General features: G+C 41.2%; 2 protein-coding genes across 4 annotated transcripts in view; both read right to left on the bottom strand.

Moving 5' to 3' along the window:
- Positions 1 to 73: 73 nt before the first annotated feature.
- Positions 74 to 13385, bottom strand: LOC109467944 (mitochondria-eating protein-like). 3 transcript variants are annotated; one of them, XM_019766116.1, is made up of 13 exons: positions 13169 to 13385; positions 8653 to 8758; positions 8081 to 8315; positions 7496 to 7591; positions 6906 to 6950; positions 6164 to 6298; positions 5709 to 5916; positions 5304 to 5462; positions 4751 to 4926; positions 3830 to 3956; positions 2807 to 2866; positions 2004 to 2094; positions 74 to 1466 (listed from the first exon to the last, which is right to left on the bottom strand). In XM_019766116.1, exons 1-13 carry the CDS (start codon positions 13382 to 13384, stop codon positions 1399 to 1401), a joined length of 1722 nt encoding a protein of 573 aa, XP_019621675.1. In that variant the 5' UTR covers position 13385; the 3' UTR covers positions 74 to 1398. The 3 variants fall into 3 exon arrangements, with proteins under 3 accessions (XP_019621675.1, XP_019621677.1, XP_019621676.1); XM_019766118.1 differs by lacking the exon at positions 2807 to 2866; XM_019766117.1 differs by lacking the exon at positions 6906 to 6950 and having other exon boundaries at positions 13169 to 13383.
- Positions 13386 to 16126: 2741 nt separating this feature from the next.
- LOC109467758 (G2/mitotic-specific cyclin-A-like) overlaps positions 16127 to 19216 on the bottom strand; it is a 3964-nt gene continuing 874 nt past the window's right edge. The window contains exons 3-8 of the mRNA XM_019765809.1: positions 18800 to 19055; positions 18556 to 18631; positions 18298 to 18426; positions 17961 to 18074; positions 17669 to 17802; positions 16127 to 17337 (exon numbers count right to left, since the gene is read on the bottom strand). Coding sequence (XP_019621368.1) covers positions 17286 to 17337; positions 17669 to 17802; positions 17961 to 18074; positions 18298 to 18426; positions 18556 to 18631; positions 18800 to 19055 — 761 coding nt within the window. The 3' untranslated portion in view covers positions 16127 to 17285. The remainder of the gene's footprint in view (positions 17338 to 17668; positions 17803 to 17960; positions 18075 to 18297; positions 18427 to 18555; positions 18632 to 18799; positions 19056 to 19216) is intronic.

The raw sequence follows: 19216 nt of genomic DNA, 5'->3' as shown, positions 1-19216 counted from the left end.
CCCAACATATAAATTCCTAGAATATGTTCAATGCTCTTTTAGCTGTATTGTGTTAGAAAAGATGAAAAGATTGTTTCAGAAGATTTTATTCTTTTTATTGTTTCTCAAGAAGTCAAACAAGGTGCAAAAACATCCCTACACACTAGTTAGTTACAAACCAAACTGTTTCATGTTCATTACATATGACATGTACTATGGAAAAAAAACATTATTTAGATATGTATAGAGGACATTTCTGATTCGTACTGCCCATTTCAACCATGCATATTGTCGTGACATGCGTTCTGCTGTCAAGTTTATCTCAAATTTATTTAAAGTAAAAGTCTTCTATAAAGTTTTATGGTATGATACAAATAAAAAGGCACCAATGTATACAAAAAATGAGAAAAAGTTGTCCAGTCAAATCCACAAAGCTAAAAATGAACATTATCATTACTTTGTTACAATGCCACAGTAAAACATTGTTTTCTATAATATTTGTAGTCTCAAACAAAATTTGCATTCATGACTTTAAAAATTCCCTCACATACTGCCCATCCTCCCGTGTACAAACTTAAGAATCTATATATATATAGTCTTCTTCTATAGATACCAAATATGGTGAAATAATTTGCATAATGCTACAAGAATCAATGTGCATAATGCTGAACACACACATAGCAGCAAACAGCTATCTGCTTGGAAGGAATATGTAGTCATGAGCCTCCACCACTGGTAACACTGTGAAGTAGCGATGGATGTCCATGCTTTTAGTAACACTCAATGGTGAATATTAACAAAAATAAATCAAGTACCTCTACACCTATCTATTAAAATCCACACAAAATGTCATTATCAACTCTACATATTTTCCATTCATCACGCAAAAAGGATTACGGTACAAATTCTGTACCACTTCTGATTTCCTCACACAGAGAAAGGCTTGTCTAGTTTGCTGAGAAGTTTCCTTATTGTGTAATAACAAACGCCAAGATGTACAATTGTACAGAGATATGAACTCCTATTTGGATATTTCTACACATTTTTCCATCATCATTTGAGTACTGGCTTGACTGCTGAACAAACCTGAAAGTCACAAATTCTGTATCAAATCCAAAATGCACAGTATAAGTTACTATAGCCCTCTGTCTGTGATATCTTTGCTGTTTTGAGTATCTATTTTACTCGTGTCTGAATGTGTAACAGTGCACACCCTATACGCAGGGTCTTTACATCCATGTTATAGAAAATATCCAACATTTTTACACTCAGTTACCAGGTATTGGAAGGTAAATTTTGGAGTTCATTCAGGGAAATACTAGTAGTTACTGTAGGTGGTCTGTAACATTGAAATTCAAAGACGCCCATATGCGAGGCATCGAATCTCAGAACAGCTGCTCCATCGTCAGTGGTTCAGTGTCAGTAGCTGACGTAGGAGGACGCGGCGCTGTAGGGTCGCGGTGAGGACCGACTGCTAGGGCGCGAACCTGTAGTTTGGACAAGCAGAGGTATGGCATTGTTAAAAAGTAGATCTTGCACATCACATGCCTTCCTAATGAGTAATTTATGGTATGCAACTTCGGAAGTTTTTCTTGACTGTTGATTGAATGTTTCGTACAGTTTTTAATGTAAACATCAATATCACTATCTGCCCAACTCCATGACTTCCCACGTGCACTTTATCTTTTTTATACTAGATGCTCCAACTGCTTTTTGTAGAGACTTTGCTATCTTTGTAGCCAGCTCTTTTAGGACACTGGTAGTACAATATTGAGTTCAGTACCATAGTCTGACAAGGGTTGCATACCACAGTGCAGTTCTATTTCCTATGTCTGCAATGGACACACGTTTTAAGCTTTTTTATACTAGATGCTCCAACTGCTTTTGGGGGAGGATTGCTAACTTTGTAGCCAGATGCTGGTGGTAAAATATTGAATTGCATAAAACAGTGCAGTTCTATATCCTTTGTCTGCTGTGAACACACGTGTAAGGGTGAGGGTTATAAGTACAGGGAGCCAACCTACTGACTGACATGGCGCTACCCGACCGCGTGGGGCTGGGAGAGCGGCTCCTGCTGGGGCTCATGGGCCGCGGGCTGGTGGCACGGCGAGGTGACTGCAACAAACAACCAAAGCAACATTAGAGACTGTACTTCACATAACCAGGTACATCCGTACTTTTTCTGTGTGAAAATACATGTACATGGATTTATGTTGAATATATGATTTCTATGATTATGTTAGTATCATGCTTTATCACGAAGACTTTTCACCTTGATACATGTAGTATAAGATTGCCTAGGTACCATCCTGGTCTGTTGGTCCAAAGTGTGAACTAACCAGAATGGTACCCAGGTTAAGTATAAGATATGTACCAAATGTTCCCACCCTTTTTATACAGTGCAACCTTTTAAACTGATTTGTTGCTATGAAATTTTTCCCATCCAATTTTTTTGAGATATCAAGCAGAAAAACAAAACATGGGTTTTCAGTTAAAGTCTCTGTGATAGTATTCCCACCAACCTTTTCTAGAGACAAAATGTTTGTTTCCTTCCTCGACTTTGTCATGCATTAAAAACAAGAGAATATTACTACAAGGTTCCAATATCCTTCTCTTGGCAATGATTCTGTAACTGTTTGTAAGACATAGGGCAACAGTTGCAGAATCATTGCAAGGAAGTGAAAATGGAAAGAATCATGCAAAATCAATTTCATTCTTTAATCACAGAAAAATACTTTACTACATGTAACACTAAACATTGATTGGTCAATCATGCTTCATTTTGATTGGTCAATTGCATTAGTGTTGAACCAATCATATCACCCACAGGGCTTGGTGAACGGAGCCTCGGGCTCGGGCTGCGACTCCGACTACGGCGCGGGGAAAACTGGGAGAGGAGTCACACAACACGAGAGGAGAGAGAAAAGAGAAAAGGTTAGACTTCACAACATCACAGAAAACACAACATACTAATGGCTCTAATGGGGTCTTACTGTTACAGAATATCAGTTTTTTGTGACAACTGTTTCTTTTTAACTTGTTTGAATAATACATGACGATGTACTGGTACTTCACTTTGGTTTCATTTAGTTTTTTCACCGAGCAAATCCACCAAGTATTGAAAACCTGTAGTGCTTCTAGTCAACCCCTTGGTACATTTCCACCAAAATGTTCAGTATACCCCTTCAGAGCCTCACAGAACTAAAGACACCATGTTAATGATAGTTATGCAGCTAAAATGCAAGCTGTTATTGTTAGCCAACAAGCATCAATGTAGGCAGTGTGATGCAGTTAACATTGTTAATATTACTGACATTGTTAATAGTACTGACAACATTGCAACATTAAGCAACATCAAGCAAAACAGCTACTAATATTACAAGTTAGCTTCTACCAGCATCATTAATGAAACAGCAAAAGCTGGAAACATGGACACATGTAGAAATGAAATGGAGCTCGGAAGAGTGAGCTATCCAGTAGAAGAAATGAGTGTATTTCAAACAAATGTTAGATAAAAAGTCCAATGTACATAATGTAAGTTTTAAAGAAGCCCAATGTACTAGTATGTTGAGATGCCAACTACATGTTTGAATAAAATAAGTGCATGATAAGATGATGAAATGGAAAATGATTTGGCAGGCCTTTTCACATCAATGTGAGATTCAAAATCTTAGTGACAATTACTCAATACTAGACTAAGTATTACTACACGTGCTGTAAACATTGTTTGGTAGATGTGGAGAAATAGATATGTCAGCTTTTTCTGCCAACAACCCTACTTATGTTAACCAACTGTTGATAACTGCCAACATCTTGACATTGCCTATATCTCAGACATAGATGGTCTTACCAATGAAGCACCCCTCTTAGTCACAGCCTCTCCCTTGACCACGACCCTGTCATACTCCATCAGTGCTGGCCACACGTGATAGGCCACCAGGGGAGCCGTGAACTCAGAGTCATAGCTCCTACGGTACCTGTCAAAACAACAGTATAAGTTGTGAACTCAGAGTCATAGCTCCTACGGTACCTGTTGAAACAACAGAATCACATAAGACAACTCGAAAGGGATAACACATTGACAACTTTTACTGTAGGTTCAATGTGTTACTTTTACACCAAAATGGCTTGTGATGACAATTCTGATATGTCCTAATTTTGATTATATACAATTAGAGAAGAAAGAGTCTTTGTCATTTTGGATATCTGGCTTCTTCTCTGACTTGTAAAACAATTTGAGCACTTGTGCTCAGAAGTTGAGGTTACTAGTAATAGTATGTTGGCAAGACTGCATCCCTAAAACACCTGTTATTTAGTCTTACCTAAATGCAAATGGAGGCAAAGTTGAGGTGTGTAATGACTATACAGTGAGATCACCAAAACATAAGACTTGTGATAAATACTGGTTTCTAGGTTAGCATCATTCTCAAGCCGACCAAATGACACAGTACTAATCTGTAATCCTGAAGGAAGTTGGACAAACTAAACAACAGCCCTTCTGTCCACACTTCTGTGGATGGTGTCAAACATGACAGGGGATTTGTACACCTTCTGCTGTTTTATGTCCTTGCTGTTTAGATACATAATGCAGTACAATCCTTAAAAATCACAAAACATGACTGAGATTTGTCCGAACTGGAAAATTAATGTTTTTTCCAGGAATATTTCCTGTAATCATGCTCCCCCGCTGAGACTATGAAGTGTTATTAGTTCTAACAAGTACCTGTCATAAATGATCTACGGTTTGTGAATGAAATGTCCTGTTCCTTACTTGAGCTCGTTGTACAGCTCTGCATCAGTGGCAGGTGAGATGTCGAGCGGCGGCTCCAGAGCACACATGCCCCAGCCACAGCGGCACACCTCACGGATGAACGGATGCAGCAGGTTGAAGTCAATCTCAGCCGGGAAGGAGATCTTAGGGTTGACATTCATGGCACGGATGGTGTCCTGGGAAGAAGAGTAAGGTTGACGTTAACACTTGTTAAGTGTAAACATTAAATGTATATATATGTGGTCTCCTTCCAGCATGGTAAAATCCTAAATGTTAACAGCTTCGGCTACTGCTGAACAGTCCTACACAAGAATGACAGTCTCTGCCACATATGGCACTTTTGTAAAGTTGGCTCAGGTCTGTTGCAGAGTTGAATTAAATGTAACATTATATTTATCTATCACCTTGCTTGATATTTCCAAACATCTTCTTCCCCAAAATTAAGGTTTCATAGAGTTAGCCTGGAATCATTTACAGTTACTGTATTAACTGTTTTATAATTTTTCTGCTCGACACTTAAGTTTTAGAGTAAAATAAGAAACATGGTTCCCACCTGAACAGCACCGTTGACGTCAAACAGGTCGGTGTTCCTGACGATGTAATCAAGAACAGCCTCCTCCAGAGTCTCCGGCCCGACGTGGGTGATGGCGAGGTTCTTACGCACGCGCAGGCGCATCGCACGGAATGCCATCTTAGCAGCATGGAACGCCTCCTGTGGAACAAAGCAAGACATGCTTGTCAAAAACCGAGGTTTTGCTAGAGTAAACAGTATGTATGTACAGTAGTAGAGAAAACAGTATGTACCATTTTAAAGTCTTTGGTATAACTTGGTCAGGGATCAAACTCAACTCACAACCTACCAAATGCAAGGTAAACTTCAACAGTCTACCCACTTGGACATTACACCCGTTTTTGGACTGTGGATATATGAGTGCATTTCAGATGCTGTAGAACTGACCTGCACTCCTACAAAGACGATACGCTGGACCATTTCCTCGTCATCGGGGATGTAGCGGCGCAGGGTGGTCAGGGCCTCGACACGGTCGATGCTGAACAGATCGTTGTACCGGCCAATCAGACGCGAGCGGCGCACAGAGTCGGTCAGCTTGGCGTGGGTCGGGGAGCCGGGCCGTGGTGGTGGGAGGGGCGGCAGGGGCTCGGGCAGGCTGGGAGGAGGAGTTTGTGAAACATCAGGTTTGTATGTAACATCAATTATTTCCACACTCTACTTAAATATTTCAAAAGTGATACCCCTTCAGAAATAGTCAAACCTGTCTATACGGACTTCAAAAAAACAGTGACACTATACAGACAGGATTCAAGGCAAAACAATCTAAGAGACCAACAAAAAGTGGCCACTAGCACAGGTTTGATTGTAGTTCAATGTAATGAACCCAAAGAAAAAGGCCCCACCCATTCTCCAGTGCAGCTCTCTCTCCTCGGAGAATGGCGATCTCATCCCGCAGAACCCGGACCTGGCGCTCATAATCACCAATCAGGTCAACCCTGGTGCGCAGGGAAGAAGATTCGTCTCTCGTAAGCCTCAACCTGATGGAGAAGTAGAAAGACAAAATTGTAGCTTTCATTTTCATGTAATTACAGTGGTCATAGATAAAACATCTGGGATTGGCACTTTTGGAATGAATTATTTCACATTTGGTATCAATACATCTATTGTCTTTATCTTTTGCCCATTGTCGTTGAAAGTTGGGAAACTTGACTGACCAAAAAATAGCACAAGCTTATGAGGGCACACTTGTGGCTGACTTATTTCAGTTTTTATTGTACATATCTGTATACTGTCAGTGTTATATAATACATGTATATACTGCTCCTAAAAGGCACTGTTGCATTAGATCTAAATGTACCAAAAATTTCTCATTCACAAATAGCTTGAGAACTTGTCAGCTGTATCGACTTGAATAATATCATCATTTGTCTCGATCGCTAGTGCCCAGCATATTAGCAAACCAACCGCATAGTGTCTGAAGACCAAGAAAGCTAGTTGAAAAAAAATCAAAACCGTTAGTTAGAGTGATGTTTTGACAGTTTATGTGAAGGGAAGCAAGCAAGCCACCACCAGTGCCATGGAAGCAACCTTCCCACCAAAAGAGGGGGTGTTAGTGGGAAAAATGTCCATGGGAGGAAAACTCACTGCCGCCTACGATCTTTGATCCGATTCTGTAAGGATCGTACCTGGCTGTGTACAACATGAATGATAAGATTCACACAAGAAAAAATGAAAATGAAATGATGATGAACAAGGCTATTTTTGTATGGAATTTCATGCAAGAGTAAAGTCATCTATTCAAAGCAAAGCACACAAGACATGATCAGAAGTTGGATGCAACTCTGTTTGTGATAACCTATGAGGAAAGACCTATCTGCAGACTATCATTGATGGTATGCCTACAAAGAGGATCACCAATATATTCACTATGGTCTCCACGGTGGTTGTTAAACGTGAAATAATTCACACCTTTGTGGGGAATCCTCAGAGTTTATTGATTGTTAAGACCTAAATACAGTGTTTAACCACCAAAAAATTGTTGTGCTCAGCTCAAATTAGGCCTTTATCTCCACAAAGTGTAACACATACATATTTGTGCAACACCTGCTTGCCACATAATATGGGTTTAAGTGAAATGTAATATTCAGAGATGGTGGCAATCACTTCAAATGCCTGGCAGAAAATGTATAAACTGTTGTACTATTTGCAATGCATAAAGTATAGAGAGTTCTTACTCTTCCTTCAGACGGATAATCTCATCCTCCGTGGCCATCATGGTTCCCGTGGACTTCCTCCGAGTATCGTCCAGTTCATCACGAGTTTCGTCCAACCTGGAAGATTTTTTTATATCAACATTAGTAAAAAAGTGTAGTTGAAAGTTTGGTTTCTTTGATCAGGGCCAGTAGAGGTTTGGTATTTGGCCAGCTCATTTCAGTATTGATGGCCCATACTGTCCCAAAGAGCTGAGTGCACAAGAAGTAAGACATGTTAACACCCCTCCATGAATGTAATAGACTAATAGTCCATCATGAAGACTGAAGAAAGAGTGCTCTCAAGAAACACAACTAGAAGTAATATGGTCTCTTCTTCATCTGATCACTGGGTTGAGCACCTGCCTTCCTGTACACTACCAACCCTTCAGAATAAAGCAGTAGAAGCTGTGGGTTCATCCTAACAAGGCCCAAAGCATGTACAGCGAAACATGCACCAGACTTACTCTGCCTTCCTGTACACCACAAATGCTTCAGAAGAAAGAAATAAAAACGCAGTGGGTTCATCCTGACCCAGAGCACATAAAACGAAATATGCCCCAGACTTACTCAGCCTTCAGGGCGGCTGCGTCGTCCTTGGTGTCCTGCAGGTCCTTCTCCATGTTGTCCAGCTGCTGCTCGTAGTGAGACTGGATCTCGGTGATCTGGCGGTCCTTGTCGGCCGCCTCGGCCAGGACGGCGAGGCTGGTGTCGGCTGAGACGCTGGCGGCGGAGGCGGCGAAGCCTGAACTCAGCCATGGCAGCAGCCTGTTCTTCAGCGTGTTCACCCCTCCATACAGACCACCTGGTGGATAACAGTTTGATAGAATTAAACTTTGGAAGGATGTTGTATGAAAGGCTCACCAGCATTTTAGCAACAGATTCTCTTTGGCCACAATACTTTAGTGATAAAGTTACAAAAATTAAACAATGACTTTGTTCAATAAATACATTTTTTGCAAGACATTAGAAAAAAGCAATAACTACAGTTAGATCTACTAGGTTCAAGGTACAATTACAATAATTTTACTTTTAGATTCTATTTTTACTTTTTGTATTGTCAGCTTCCTCATTCGGGGGATAGTGACCTCACTTGGCTTCTGAGTCCAAAACATTAACTTCAATAATAGCAAAATACTTACCTTCTGAAGCCACCAGGTTGAGGAGAGTGAAGAGCTGCCCCTGCACCCTGGCGTTCAGCTCAACCAGCTCACAGGCACGCGCCACATTCTGGTCATTCGTGTTGATCTGGGGAAAAATTCTACAATTTAGAGTACTAGTAATCTACAAAACTCTTACTACAATTTAGAAAACTGGTAATATCTTTTCACTTCAAAGTCTTCACTATGAAACTCTACAATGTAGAATACTGGTACAATGTAATATATGTTCACTACGAAATCTTCACTACAAAAGTCTACAATTTAGAATACTGGTAATATGTATTGCTCACTACATCATGCACTCTGCAAAGATGACCTACATATATATATAAAAAATTATATAGCTTTGATAGGTTATAGCCAGGGATGAAAGGTTATTTTATTATTTGTTCTATGACGGATTTTGTTTTGACTACTTGGACTGACCTTTAGTTTGTAGATCTGTGCATGTTTGCTCAAAATGGTACACAGCTAGAACTTATCCCTGAGGGATTCCTTCTAAAACCCAAGGTTATACCTGTGGACATTGTTGGCTTATTGACATTCCAATAACTAGTATCATTTATCACCAATGACATATGATTAGCTTGTTATAATAGCACAGCTGACAGTGACAAGCCTGCAATCAATCAATTCTTTGTATTTGGGCAACAAAGATTTTACCTTGGGTTACTAGTACATGTATATGACATGAATTATTGTAATTCCACCAGTCAGTAATGCCTGGGTAACATGCAATTCACCAGCTCTTAGGACCTCCAGGAGACCAACATGATGTTATTTGGGCTGTCCCAGTGGTGTACCATTAACTTTTACATCAATACTTATGTACCTAGTAACACAAAAGGTTCCAAGGGTAATTTCTGACTGTGTCAATGTACGGTCAGAGGCCATATCAGTGACACGGTCAGAGGACAAAGTCTGCATTTTACCAACCACAATCCCACAAGACTGATATGGCAGGTTGGCTACCAATGTTTCCCAGGCTTTGCGGCAAGCTCTGCCCAACAAAATGGAGTGCCGTTCTGTTCGCGACCTACATGGCAGTCTTCATCACCCACGGAATCCTAGTGACCGCCAGCCGGAGAGCAGACAACACGTACCCGTACAACACTGTTGCCGTGGTCATGATCACAGAGGTTCTCAAGCTCCTGGTTTTTGCAGTGCTGTATCTTAAGGACAACTCGTTTCAAGAACTGGTGACAGTCACTCTGAAGGACAAGAAGGTTCTCCTGCTTTATTTAGTGCCAGCTTCACTGTACTGTCTATACAATAATCTACAGTTTGTGAACCTGGCTGTGTATGATCCTACCACCTACTATCTACTGCTGCAGTTCAGAGTCGTTATCACAGGAGTCGTCTTTCAGGTTCTGTTCAAGAAGATCTTGAGCAAACTGCAGTGGTTGTCTCTGTTGCTGCTGACTGTTGGCTGCATGGTCAAGCACATGCATTACGACACCCACGTGAAAGACATTGTGTCATTTGAAGGCCAGTCTCTCAGTTTTCGTCTGAATACCGGCATTTTAAACATCCTCCTTCAAATATTTTGTTCCTGTTTTGCTGGTGTGTACACCGAGTTCCTGTTGAAGGGAGAGAAGACCAGTCATGTGCCCTTCATGATGCAGAATGTCTTCATGTACCTGGACTCCATCATGTGCAACTTGTGTGTGCTGGCTTACACTGGCGACCTGCTGTCTGCTTTCACCACAGAGAGCGTCAACTCCATACTTCAGCCCACTGTCCTTCTAGTTATCCTCAACCAGACTGCCATAGGCATCGTCACCAGTCTGTTTCTCAAGAGTCTCAACTCTATACTCAAGACCTTTGCTAGTGCTTTAGAACTCATGTTCACAGCAGTTTTGTGCTGGTATATTTTTGGCATCCTCATTGATGTTTTCACCTTCGTTGCCATTGTCATTGTTTGTTTGGCAACATTTCTTTATTCCCTGCATCCTGTTGTGATTAAAGCTCCCACCAGACATGTAAGTGATTCATGTGACAGCAAACAAAATGGACACGTGGTGTAGTGTTGGAAGAGGGAAAATTTGGGGTAGAGAAAGAGTGGTGCACATTCCCTGATCTCAATTCTTGGCACTCATTATGAGAAAAACTGCCAGAAAATATGAATGTCAAATGGGAAAGATGTTTGAATGAAATTAAGTTGATTGTTTAAAAACCTCACAGAAAAGACATGTTTATTAGTTGATTTCCAGATCTTTATCACAAGATAGAATTTCTTAATAAACATTTCTAAGCAGTCAACCTTTTCCATGGGAACTAATGTAAAGTTAATGCATGAAAGTTTTTCATGTTAAACTTTGTTTTCTGAGTTCCAACACGTCACTGACGCACTACCCTGTACCAGTTTCATTGTTGGATGTTTGCCTGTTTGCTCTGCAATCCCACTTCCTGCCTCCTTACGTGGTCATTTAAGTGTTCAAAACCAATACAACAGTTCTGATTACTGTACTCTATGTTTACACAGGCTTAATGACGGAGACTTAAGATGACAGCAATAAAATGACAAAATAATTGAATCTTAACTGGACATTACATGATGCCTTTTCTGTGATTTTGGGAATTAAAAGAAGTAAAAAAATGGAAAGAAAAATAAAACGTTGTTTACAGCAAATCTGTTTTTTCTTAAGGTTAGTGTGGTTAGCTATTGAATTTGGGTCTAAAGGTAGATAAGTTTTTTTCCTCAAAGCCTAATATTTAAATGTATGAGAAATAAGAGAAAAAGTGAGTGTCTGAAGAACTATGTTCTGCACCAAAACATATTAATTGGATTTTATCTTTTTTGTAAAATCATTCAAGCTTCAAGTCAGAGAGGCAACAATTTATGGGAGATTCCCTCTGCCTTCTGCTTGTGAAGAAAGTGAAGGTATTTTGAATCCTTAGGTGTGACTTGGGACAAATCTGTATGCAATGACCTATGCAGAAAATCTCCAGGGCCTCACAGCATTGTTCCTCCACAATAGCTGTTTTCAAGCCTGTACACCTGCCTTTGTTCTTTTCTTTACAAGGTGTTCTTCAGCCGATTTGACCTGCTATGTCTCTGTTAAGTCCTCACAGTTCGACCACCTGTATAATTCATTCAAACCACGGATGCAGACCTACAACGGACGACCCAAATGAAACATACAAGTTTTGTGCCACTGTAATGAATCAGGACAGACAAAAGCTCAACTTCATGAAATATTCAGGATCTGTTTTGGTTTAAAGCTACGTGTGTAATGGCTCTTGAAATCTTGTGTATCGTACCTTAGGCTGTCAGATACGATTTGGACAAAAGATGTAAGAAGGCAAGGCCAGTAGAAACCGATCAAATGTGCAGGTAATACAAGCTCGGTGCGGTGTGCTAATATTTGTTTTACAAACGGCGATACTGCGACAACAATCGGGTTATCAGTCAAGCGCAAATAAGGCCCCGTGTCCATGGCAACCCATGATGCCATGCGTCCACCTGCCATCTTGAAATACCAGAGAAAATGTTGATGTATGTCTGAGTTCATTGTTGGCCACTATTTAAGGAATCCTTGAAGTCGAAGTGTGAAAATACTGCAAGCAGACCGTGAGCTCGGCTTTGGACCGACGCCAACGTGCACAAGTCGGAGGTGACTCACGCTTGATGCCAGAAAAAAGGCGCCCCAATATGCTAAAATCCTGCATTAGCCTGCATTAGCTTAGCGCACTGAAAATCGATATACTACTAGTACTACAGGTGCATTGAGCGGCTATTTTATACAGGATTTCCCAGCCTTGGTGATCGTTCCATGTCACTGACGATCACCTAGCTACGCTAGCCCCAGATTAAATATCCCCAGGGAACACTAGAAGCCATTCAACTCCTTGATTGCTGGTTTTGTTTCACTTCTTGATGCAAGGTGTTTTGAAGACAACTCTGAAGAAGACTTAGCACCAGACAACAAAAAAGGCGAGGTGGTTTCATGGTTTCCCAGGGTTACGTTACATTTCTGTTCTTAATACACGTAACACAACCCTGCTGCTCTCCAGGGTCACGACGCCAACTCTTGTGAAAACTTCCAGACCAACGAAGAAACTCTAAACAATCCTCCCAAAAGAGCTTCTGCGTGCACAGAATATTCAACAACACCCAAGTAACACCCAAACATTTCCTTTCCAGCGAAGAAAAGTAACAAATCCGCGACACAATTGTATCAAGCGAGGTATCAGGTTTCAGAAATGTTGCAGGATGTAGCATGGCATGTTAAAACAGATTTTCCACCTAAGTTGATGATGACTATTCGACCGCAAATAAACAGAAATAACCGTAATCAAAGCTGTCCATGCGCTAATGTTTCCCCATAATGATCCGTTAATACAGCCGGGAATTACAGCCGAGTAGTGCGACAGGTGGTTGTAAATGATAGTCGTAAAGGTGAACCACTTGATAAGCTCTGACACGAACGACCCCCTGAGCACACACCCACACAGCTTAAAGTTCCCTTTAAAAATAAAACTTTCTACTCACGTGGTAGTCATCTAGCCACTTTTCTAGCTTGTCCTGCAGGGATGTGAAGTTCCCGTTGTTGACCATACGGCGGAGAGATTCAGCCATGGTGCCTGAGTGGTGCTGAAGTGCGGTGGAGGCGGCGCGGGTTAGCTGGTGGTCCGGGCAGGGCAGGCCGGGGGATCGGAGTGACGCTCGCCGGCCAGGAAGTGTTTGTTTCGAGGGACGCCAACGCATGCGCACTGCAGCGGTTTAAAGGGACCCCCGGGAAACAAAACAACACCTGAGGTCACCTGGCCGGCCCAGGTAAATAATTACCTGCCGTGCACAGGTAGATGATTACCCAACCACAGTGGCTGAGTACTGGAATCTGGACACAATGTCGTGGCGTGTGTAGTATTAATCTTCTGGTATTTCAAGGACGAAAAAGTCATCAATCTATAAAAGTATACATTTTGTAACGTTGGTCAGTGGTTAAGATAATTTTTGACAAGTTCATTGGATTTTCTGACAGATTGGACATACAGTGCCAACTTTTCAACGCCCACTGGACTGTCAGGCCGATAGAAAAGCTAACCGTCACGTTTCCGCTTGTGTGCAACGAATGTATCCGTGACCTGATCGACCTTAGTCATACATAGTTTCTCTCAATCTGTGGAATGAATAAAACCTAAAGTTCACTGGCTACTCGTTTTTGTGCGGTGGTCATCCCGGTGGCTTAATACACAAACAATGGCGAAAAGTAAACTGAACCCGCCTCCCATAATAGAAAATGAAGTGTTACAGGCTACTGCAAGTACACAATAGCTTTACCCGGCATAGAACGTTAGTATTGATTTACGGATTGTAAAGACTGTCCGACTTCTCTCTCTACTCAAGGTTTTGGTTCTTTGTGGGTCTTGTAAAATGATATATTGCCTACAATGACACGTTTTGTTGGCGGTGTTTCCATGCATGCCATTGTAGATCATTGTACTCAAAGGGTCGGTGTCTTCGTGCATGGTCCGGCTTCTTTTGCCAGTACGTATTTTCAGCATTCCGTACGCTAATAATTAATATTGATGATATTGGTGCGCTTCTTTTCCAAATTAAATTCTGTTTTGCCTCCTGTAGAAATACCACATACGTACTTTAAACCAGTAGTCAAGTAAACACCGAGCTTTGTCCCATATGCACTGTAATAATGAGTTAACTTAAATGCACACCCTTGAAATCTACGTTGAGACTTCAAGCGCCGTCAAAATCTCTCACTCTGGGGATACAATATTTGTATGGTGTATGGAAGACCATTATGTCTACATGCTAGATCTAAGGCCACCTCCTCGTGTAAAAGAGAAACTTCAAAACATTTACTTATTTTGATTTTAAAAAAGCATTTCGAAAAGTTGTTTTATCTTTTCTGTCTACCTTCTTATCACTTATAGCTAATGGAATACTAGTAGTCTACAGAGTACGTGAATGAGTACACAGCTGAGTTCAAGGAGGCGGCACAAATTTCAAGTTCAACACTTTGGTCTTCAAAAATAGGTCAACACCTTCTCCAAAGAGTTCTGCCACTTGTGATGATTCATGCAAACCATTTAGGCGGCCAATTTGTCGGCGCTAGGTGCTATCCCCAACTTCAAACGGCCTGGAGCACTCTCAACAAAATGGACTAGCGCACTAAATGTACGAAATCACTGTTCTGACATACCATGTGATAAAATGTTTGTTTTTTTTAAACATCTGGAGCAAACCGAATGTGAAAGCAATGACGTTCACGCTGGGTCGGGAAATCTGATATCTCGATGGATTGAACATTCGGAGAAATATCGACGTTAACTAAAGACATTCCTACGGGTCAGGCCCTGCCTACGGGTAGTTCTGTGCGCAATTCACCTGCTGTCTGAAGTTCGTGTGACGTTGGCAACAGCAACACCAGCCGTACGGTCGTACCCATACGTTTGTCTTAGTTACTAGTATTTCGTAAATGTATCAGTTACAAAAACGATAATTGGTGATAGGACCTAGGAAAAAAATGTTTCCCAACCGACCTGCAAGGGACAATAAATTGATGATCTTTTGAGTTGATCAACCTCTTCTAGCTCTGTGATCTGACACCTTAGTGATAAAACGTTGTACAATTGGCTACAGGTGTCCCCATGCAAGTTTTGCTTTAACTGTATTGTATAATTAGTCGAACCCCTGTATAGATATGCTACTTAAGTCTTAGAAAAAAAAAAAAGAATCCCTACCTACCCACCCTAATTTTTTCGGGAAACATGTAAACATTCAAATACATTTAGAAGATCTGTCTACCTTGTTATCACTTACAGCTAATGGAACACTCGACAGGTTGCGTGTATGAGTACCGAGTGAAAGGTTCAACACTTTGGTCTTGAAAAATGGGTCAACACCTTCAAGATCTAGAGTTCTGCCACTTGTAATGATTCATGCAAGACATTTGTTTAGTCAGTACGTTACTTGACAATGTTAAGCAAACTGAATGTGAAAGCAATGACCATTGGATTGGGAAATTTCTCTCTCCATGGACAGAACAATCAGAGAGACGTTACCTAAAGATATTCCTAGGGGCAGTTCAGTGCACCAGCTGCCTTCTTATGTGACATAGGCAACAGCAACCCAACCATATAAATACTCGTCTTAGTTACTTCGCAAATGTATCAGTTATACGCAAATGTATCAGTTATAAAAAAAGATCATTGGTGCTAAATTAGGTATTGTTCTGGTTTTTGTGCTAGTTGTATGGTGCAGTGAAGACCTTGCTCCCAGTGTTTGATCTTCTGTGTTACATTACAGCCCCTCCCACTGATGAATGCACTCATTTAGGGCCCCTCAACGTTAAATTTTTTAAGGAGTTTAGTGAAGCGCTTAATGTAACTAAGACAGCTTAATTTTGACCTTGATATCTGCTATCGTTTATCTATTGATTAAGTAAATGTCATGCAGATCTAAATGTCATGCAGATCTAAACACAAATAGTGTTAATAAAAACTTTAATAAAAAAACTAAGTTACAAATGTACATGGGTAACATTACAACAAAGTAAAACAAATGATACAATGCAGATATGCACAGAATGACTTACTATGTGCAAAAGCATGATATACCAGGTATTATGTACATCTTTACAAGTTCCACTTGGACAATGTGTTGGATGGCCTAGCAATTTTTGACATGTTAGGGCAGAGTTAACCGTACATTAAAACCTACCAATCAGCTTAGCCTGGAGCACAAGTTTTGGGAAAGATACATTCAAGGGTTTTCTGATGACATTACCCTAGTCAAAAGGTGTTGCAGATTACTCATACATGTACCAAAACTCAATGCTATACTATTGTAGGTTCGTGCAGTCTAAATGCACAGTGAGGCAGGGATGTGTGGTCAACAAAGCTGTTTTCTCATCTGCCTCCTCCCTAACGTGTCTTCCGTAGTGGGAAAGCTAAGCGCATCTGCTGGTGTGGCTGGCCACTGGCTGCTCCTTCACTGACAACAGAATTCATCTTTATTTCACAAAAGGACAGGAAGAGAGCTGACGCAAGGTGCAGCCAGTGGCAGCCGTAGCAGGGACAACAGTTCAGCCCAACACTTCCACATAACATTTCATTTATGTCAAAGATTCCCCACAGAATGTGCATACCTAACCACCATTTTTTTTTACACAAATTAAAACAAAGGGAATCTGAGACTTCTTTCATGTCTAGACATTTGACTTTCACCACAAACTATATTTGACTGGTTAACATTACTATCTTTCGGATTGTTCAGCAAAGTAGAAAATTTCAACAGCCGAAAGATTTCTAATGTATTTGAACAGGAAGTTTTTGTTGGCAGTGACAAGTTGCCTGAACCTGGATTGATTGCAATTGCACTCAAACAAACCTACACGTCTATCATAAAATGCTAAAAACTTAAAATCATTTTGTTAAAAACATTTTTATTGGCATACACATACTAAAAATAAAACTTGCAAATTTTCGTCCTCAGTGATCATTTCTAAAATGCTCTACTCTCCATTCAGCGAACAAGTTTGGCAGCAAAATTTTGGTTAGGAGCAGTCCATGTTCTACTGGTATAGCAATCTTTTGTCTTTACACAAAATGTACAACACTTAAATTTCACCCTGCATTGCACATGATTATGCCGTCGGAATGGTTGCTGGTGCCAGGATCGTAGACACGCTGTGGTACCTGAAAATGGGAAACATTTTGTTAGAAACCATGCAATTATTGAAGTTTCTGCAAGAGGGCACTTTTGCACTGAAGAAGGGATCTAAAGAGTGAAGGCAAAGAAATTTCTCTAGATTTGCACTGCCAGAAGTTCTTTTACAGTGAAATATACTGTTCCTACTAATGTCCAAGCAGATCCTATGGTGGCAAGACTGGACTAATCATTGGCCGGAGTGACCATTTGGTGGCCTTTGGCCAATGGTTACAGCCTTGCCTCCATAGGATTCGCTTCAACAACATTGCAAGTGCTCTCCATTCTAGAAATGTAACAGGATGCAGGGGCAGTACTTACTTGGGACTCCTGTACTTCTCCCTGACTGCCTGCTGCTGTGAGGACGGTGCAGACTGGAAGGTTCGGTGCATGTCCTGCACACATGGGAGAAGGTCTGCCAGCGTGTAGCCCGAGTAGTGCATCAAGGTCGGCGTCTGGAGAGGAGTAAATACAATCAGTATCAATCAAAAAAGTCAGCAACTAGAAGATTGCCTAGAGAAGGCTGTTGTTCTGACCAATGTTAGATGATATTGCTACCTGGCATCACCATCACAGAATGCTTATCAAGTATGAACTTGAAGAGTGAGCTTACCCATGGCTGCATGTTGAGCGTATGCTGAGCCAGGCAGAGCGAGGCAGCAGCGATGGTGGAGGGGATGTACTTCAGGAAAGTCTCTCCCTCCTGTAGAGTCAGCTCTGCCAGGTACTACAGGGAGGAAAAATAAAATTAGTTATATCTGGTTACTTCTTGGTACTATTTGTATCCATGCAAAAACAGCCACACATAGACCCATCAAGAAAAATATCTATGGACTTTCATTGCAACAGGCCTTGAACCTAAATGTCACTGAACCCTAGTAAGTACTTTTGATGTGAAAACATTCAGCTCCGACCAACTTACTATGACCAGGAAAGTGAAGAAAACTTACCATGGCCAGGCTTTCTGTCTTGGAGTTGACCTTTGCAGCCTGGAGGAACCTCTTCTGGAAACAGTTGATGGTTGGCACGGCAACGTCAAACGACAGGACCTTCAGGATCAGGTGCTCCATCCTCAGAACCTGTGGCAGCAGAAACAAAACTTTGCTGTCAATCAACCAATAATATTTCTCTGCTAGGGTTTTCACAAATTTTAGTACAAGTACACTTATCAGTAAAATTATAAAGTACTGGTTCATCTTTTTGCTTACCTGTTTCTTTGTGTAGGTGTCGTCAGTGATGTACACAAACTCTCCAACATCTGGGGGATAGATTTCTTCATACTTCCTGTTGGTAGAAAATATGAGAATATGAATTCAAGCACAAATGTGGAGACAGTAACAGATCAAAACAAGAGTCCCTTAGTAGCATTACTTATCCTACTGAAGAACCTGTATGCTGCTTAGTCAGGTGTTACTGACTGGCAAGTGAGAAGTGTCTAGAGTGCAAACTTACGATGCGAGGAACATGGCTGCTGTCCCAACCAGCTGCAGCTTGCTGCGCAGGACAGACATGGAGGACAGGAAGCGGTCGATATACGACACGGCCAGGTACAGCGTCTCGTTGTGCAGCTTGTACTCCTCAGCGACCTCCACCAGCCAGTCCACCAGGATACACCGCATGGAGTTGGTGATGTCAGGCTGCTTCTTCATATAGCCAGGCTTGGGTCTATGCCTTAGCTGGAAAGTTAGAAAGCAAGTTAAAACTCGTCCTGACAGGCAAAACTGGTACCAATAGCTGTCTTTGTTAGATCAATTAAAGCTTTGGAATTATAGAAAAATGCTTCTCTTTCTGGAATACTACATGCTTCATGCGTTGATGAAGGTTAGACATCCAGGTAATACGATACGCCAAAAAGCAGTTACTCAAGCA

Source organism: Branchiostoma belcheri, unplaced genomic scaffold (assembly GCF_001625305.1).
Source record: "Branchiostoma belcheri isolate BF01 breed outbred unplaced genomic scaffold, Haploidv18h27 scaffold19, whole genome shotgun sequence".
Classification (NCBI taxonomy): domain Eukaryota; kingdom Metazoa; phylum Chordata; class Leptocardii; order Amphioxiformes; family Branchiostomatidae; genus Branchiostoma; species Branchiostoma belcheri.
The sequence above is the reverse complement of the archived record's forward strand: the minus strand, read 5'-3'. Positions and strand labels throughout refer to the sequence as shown.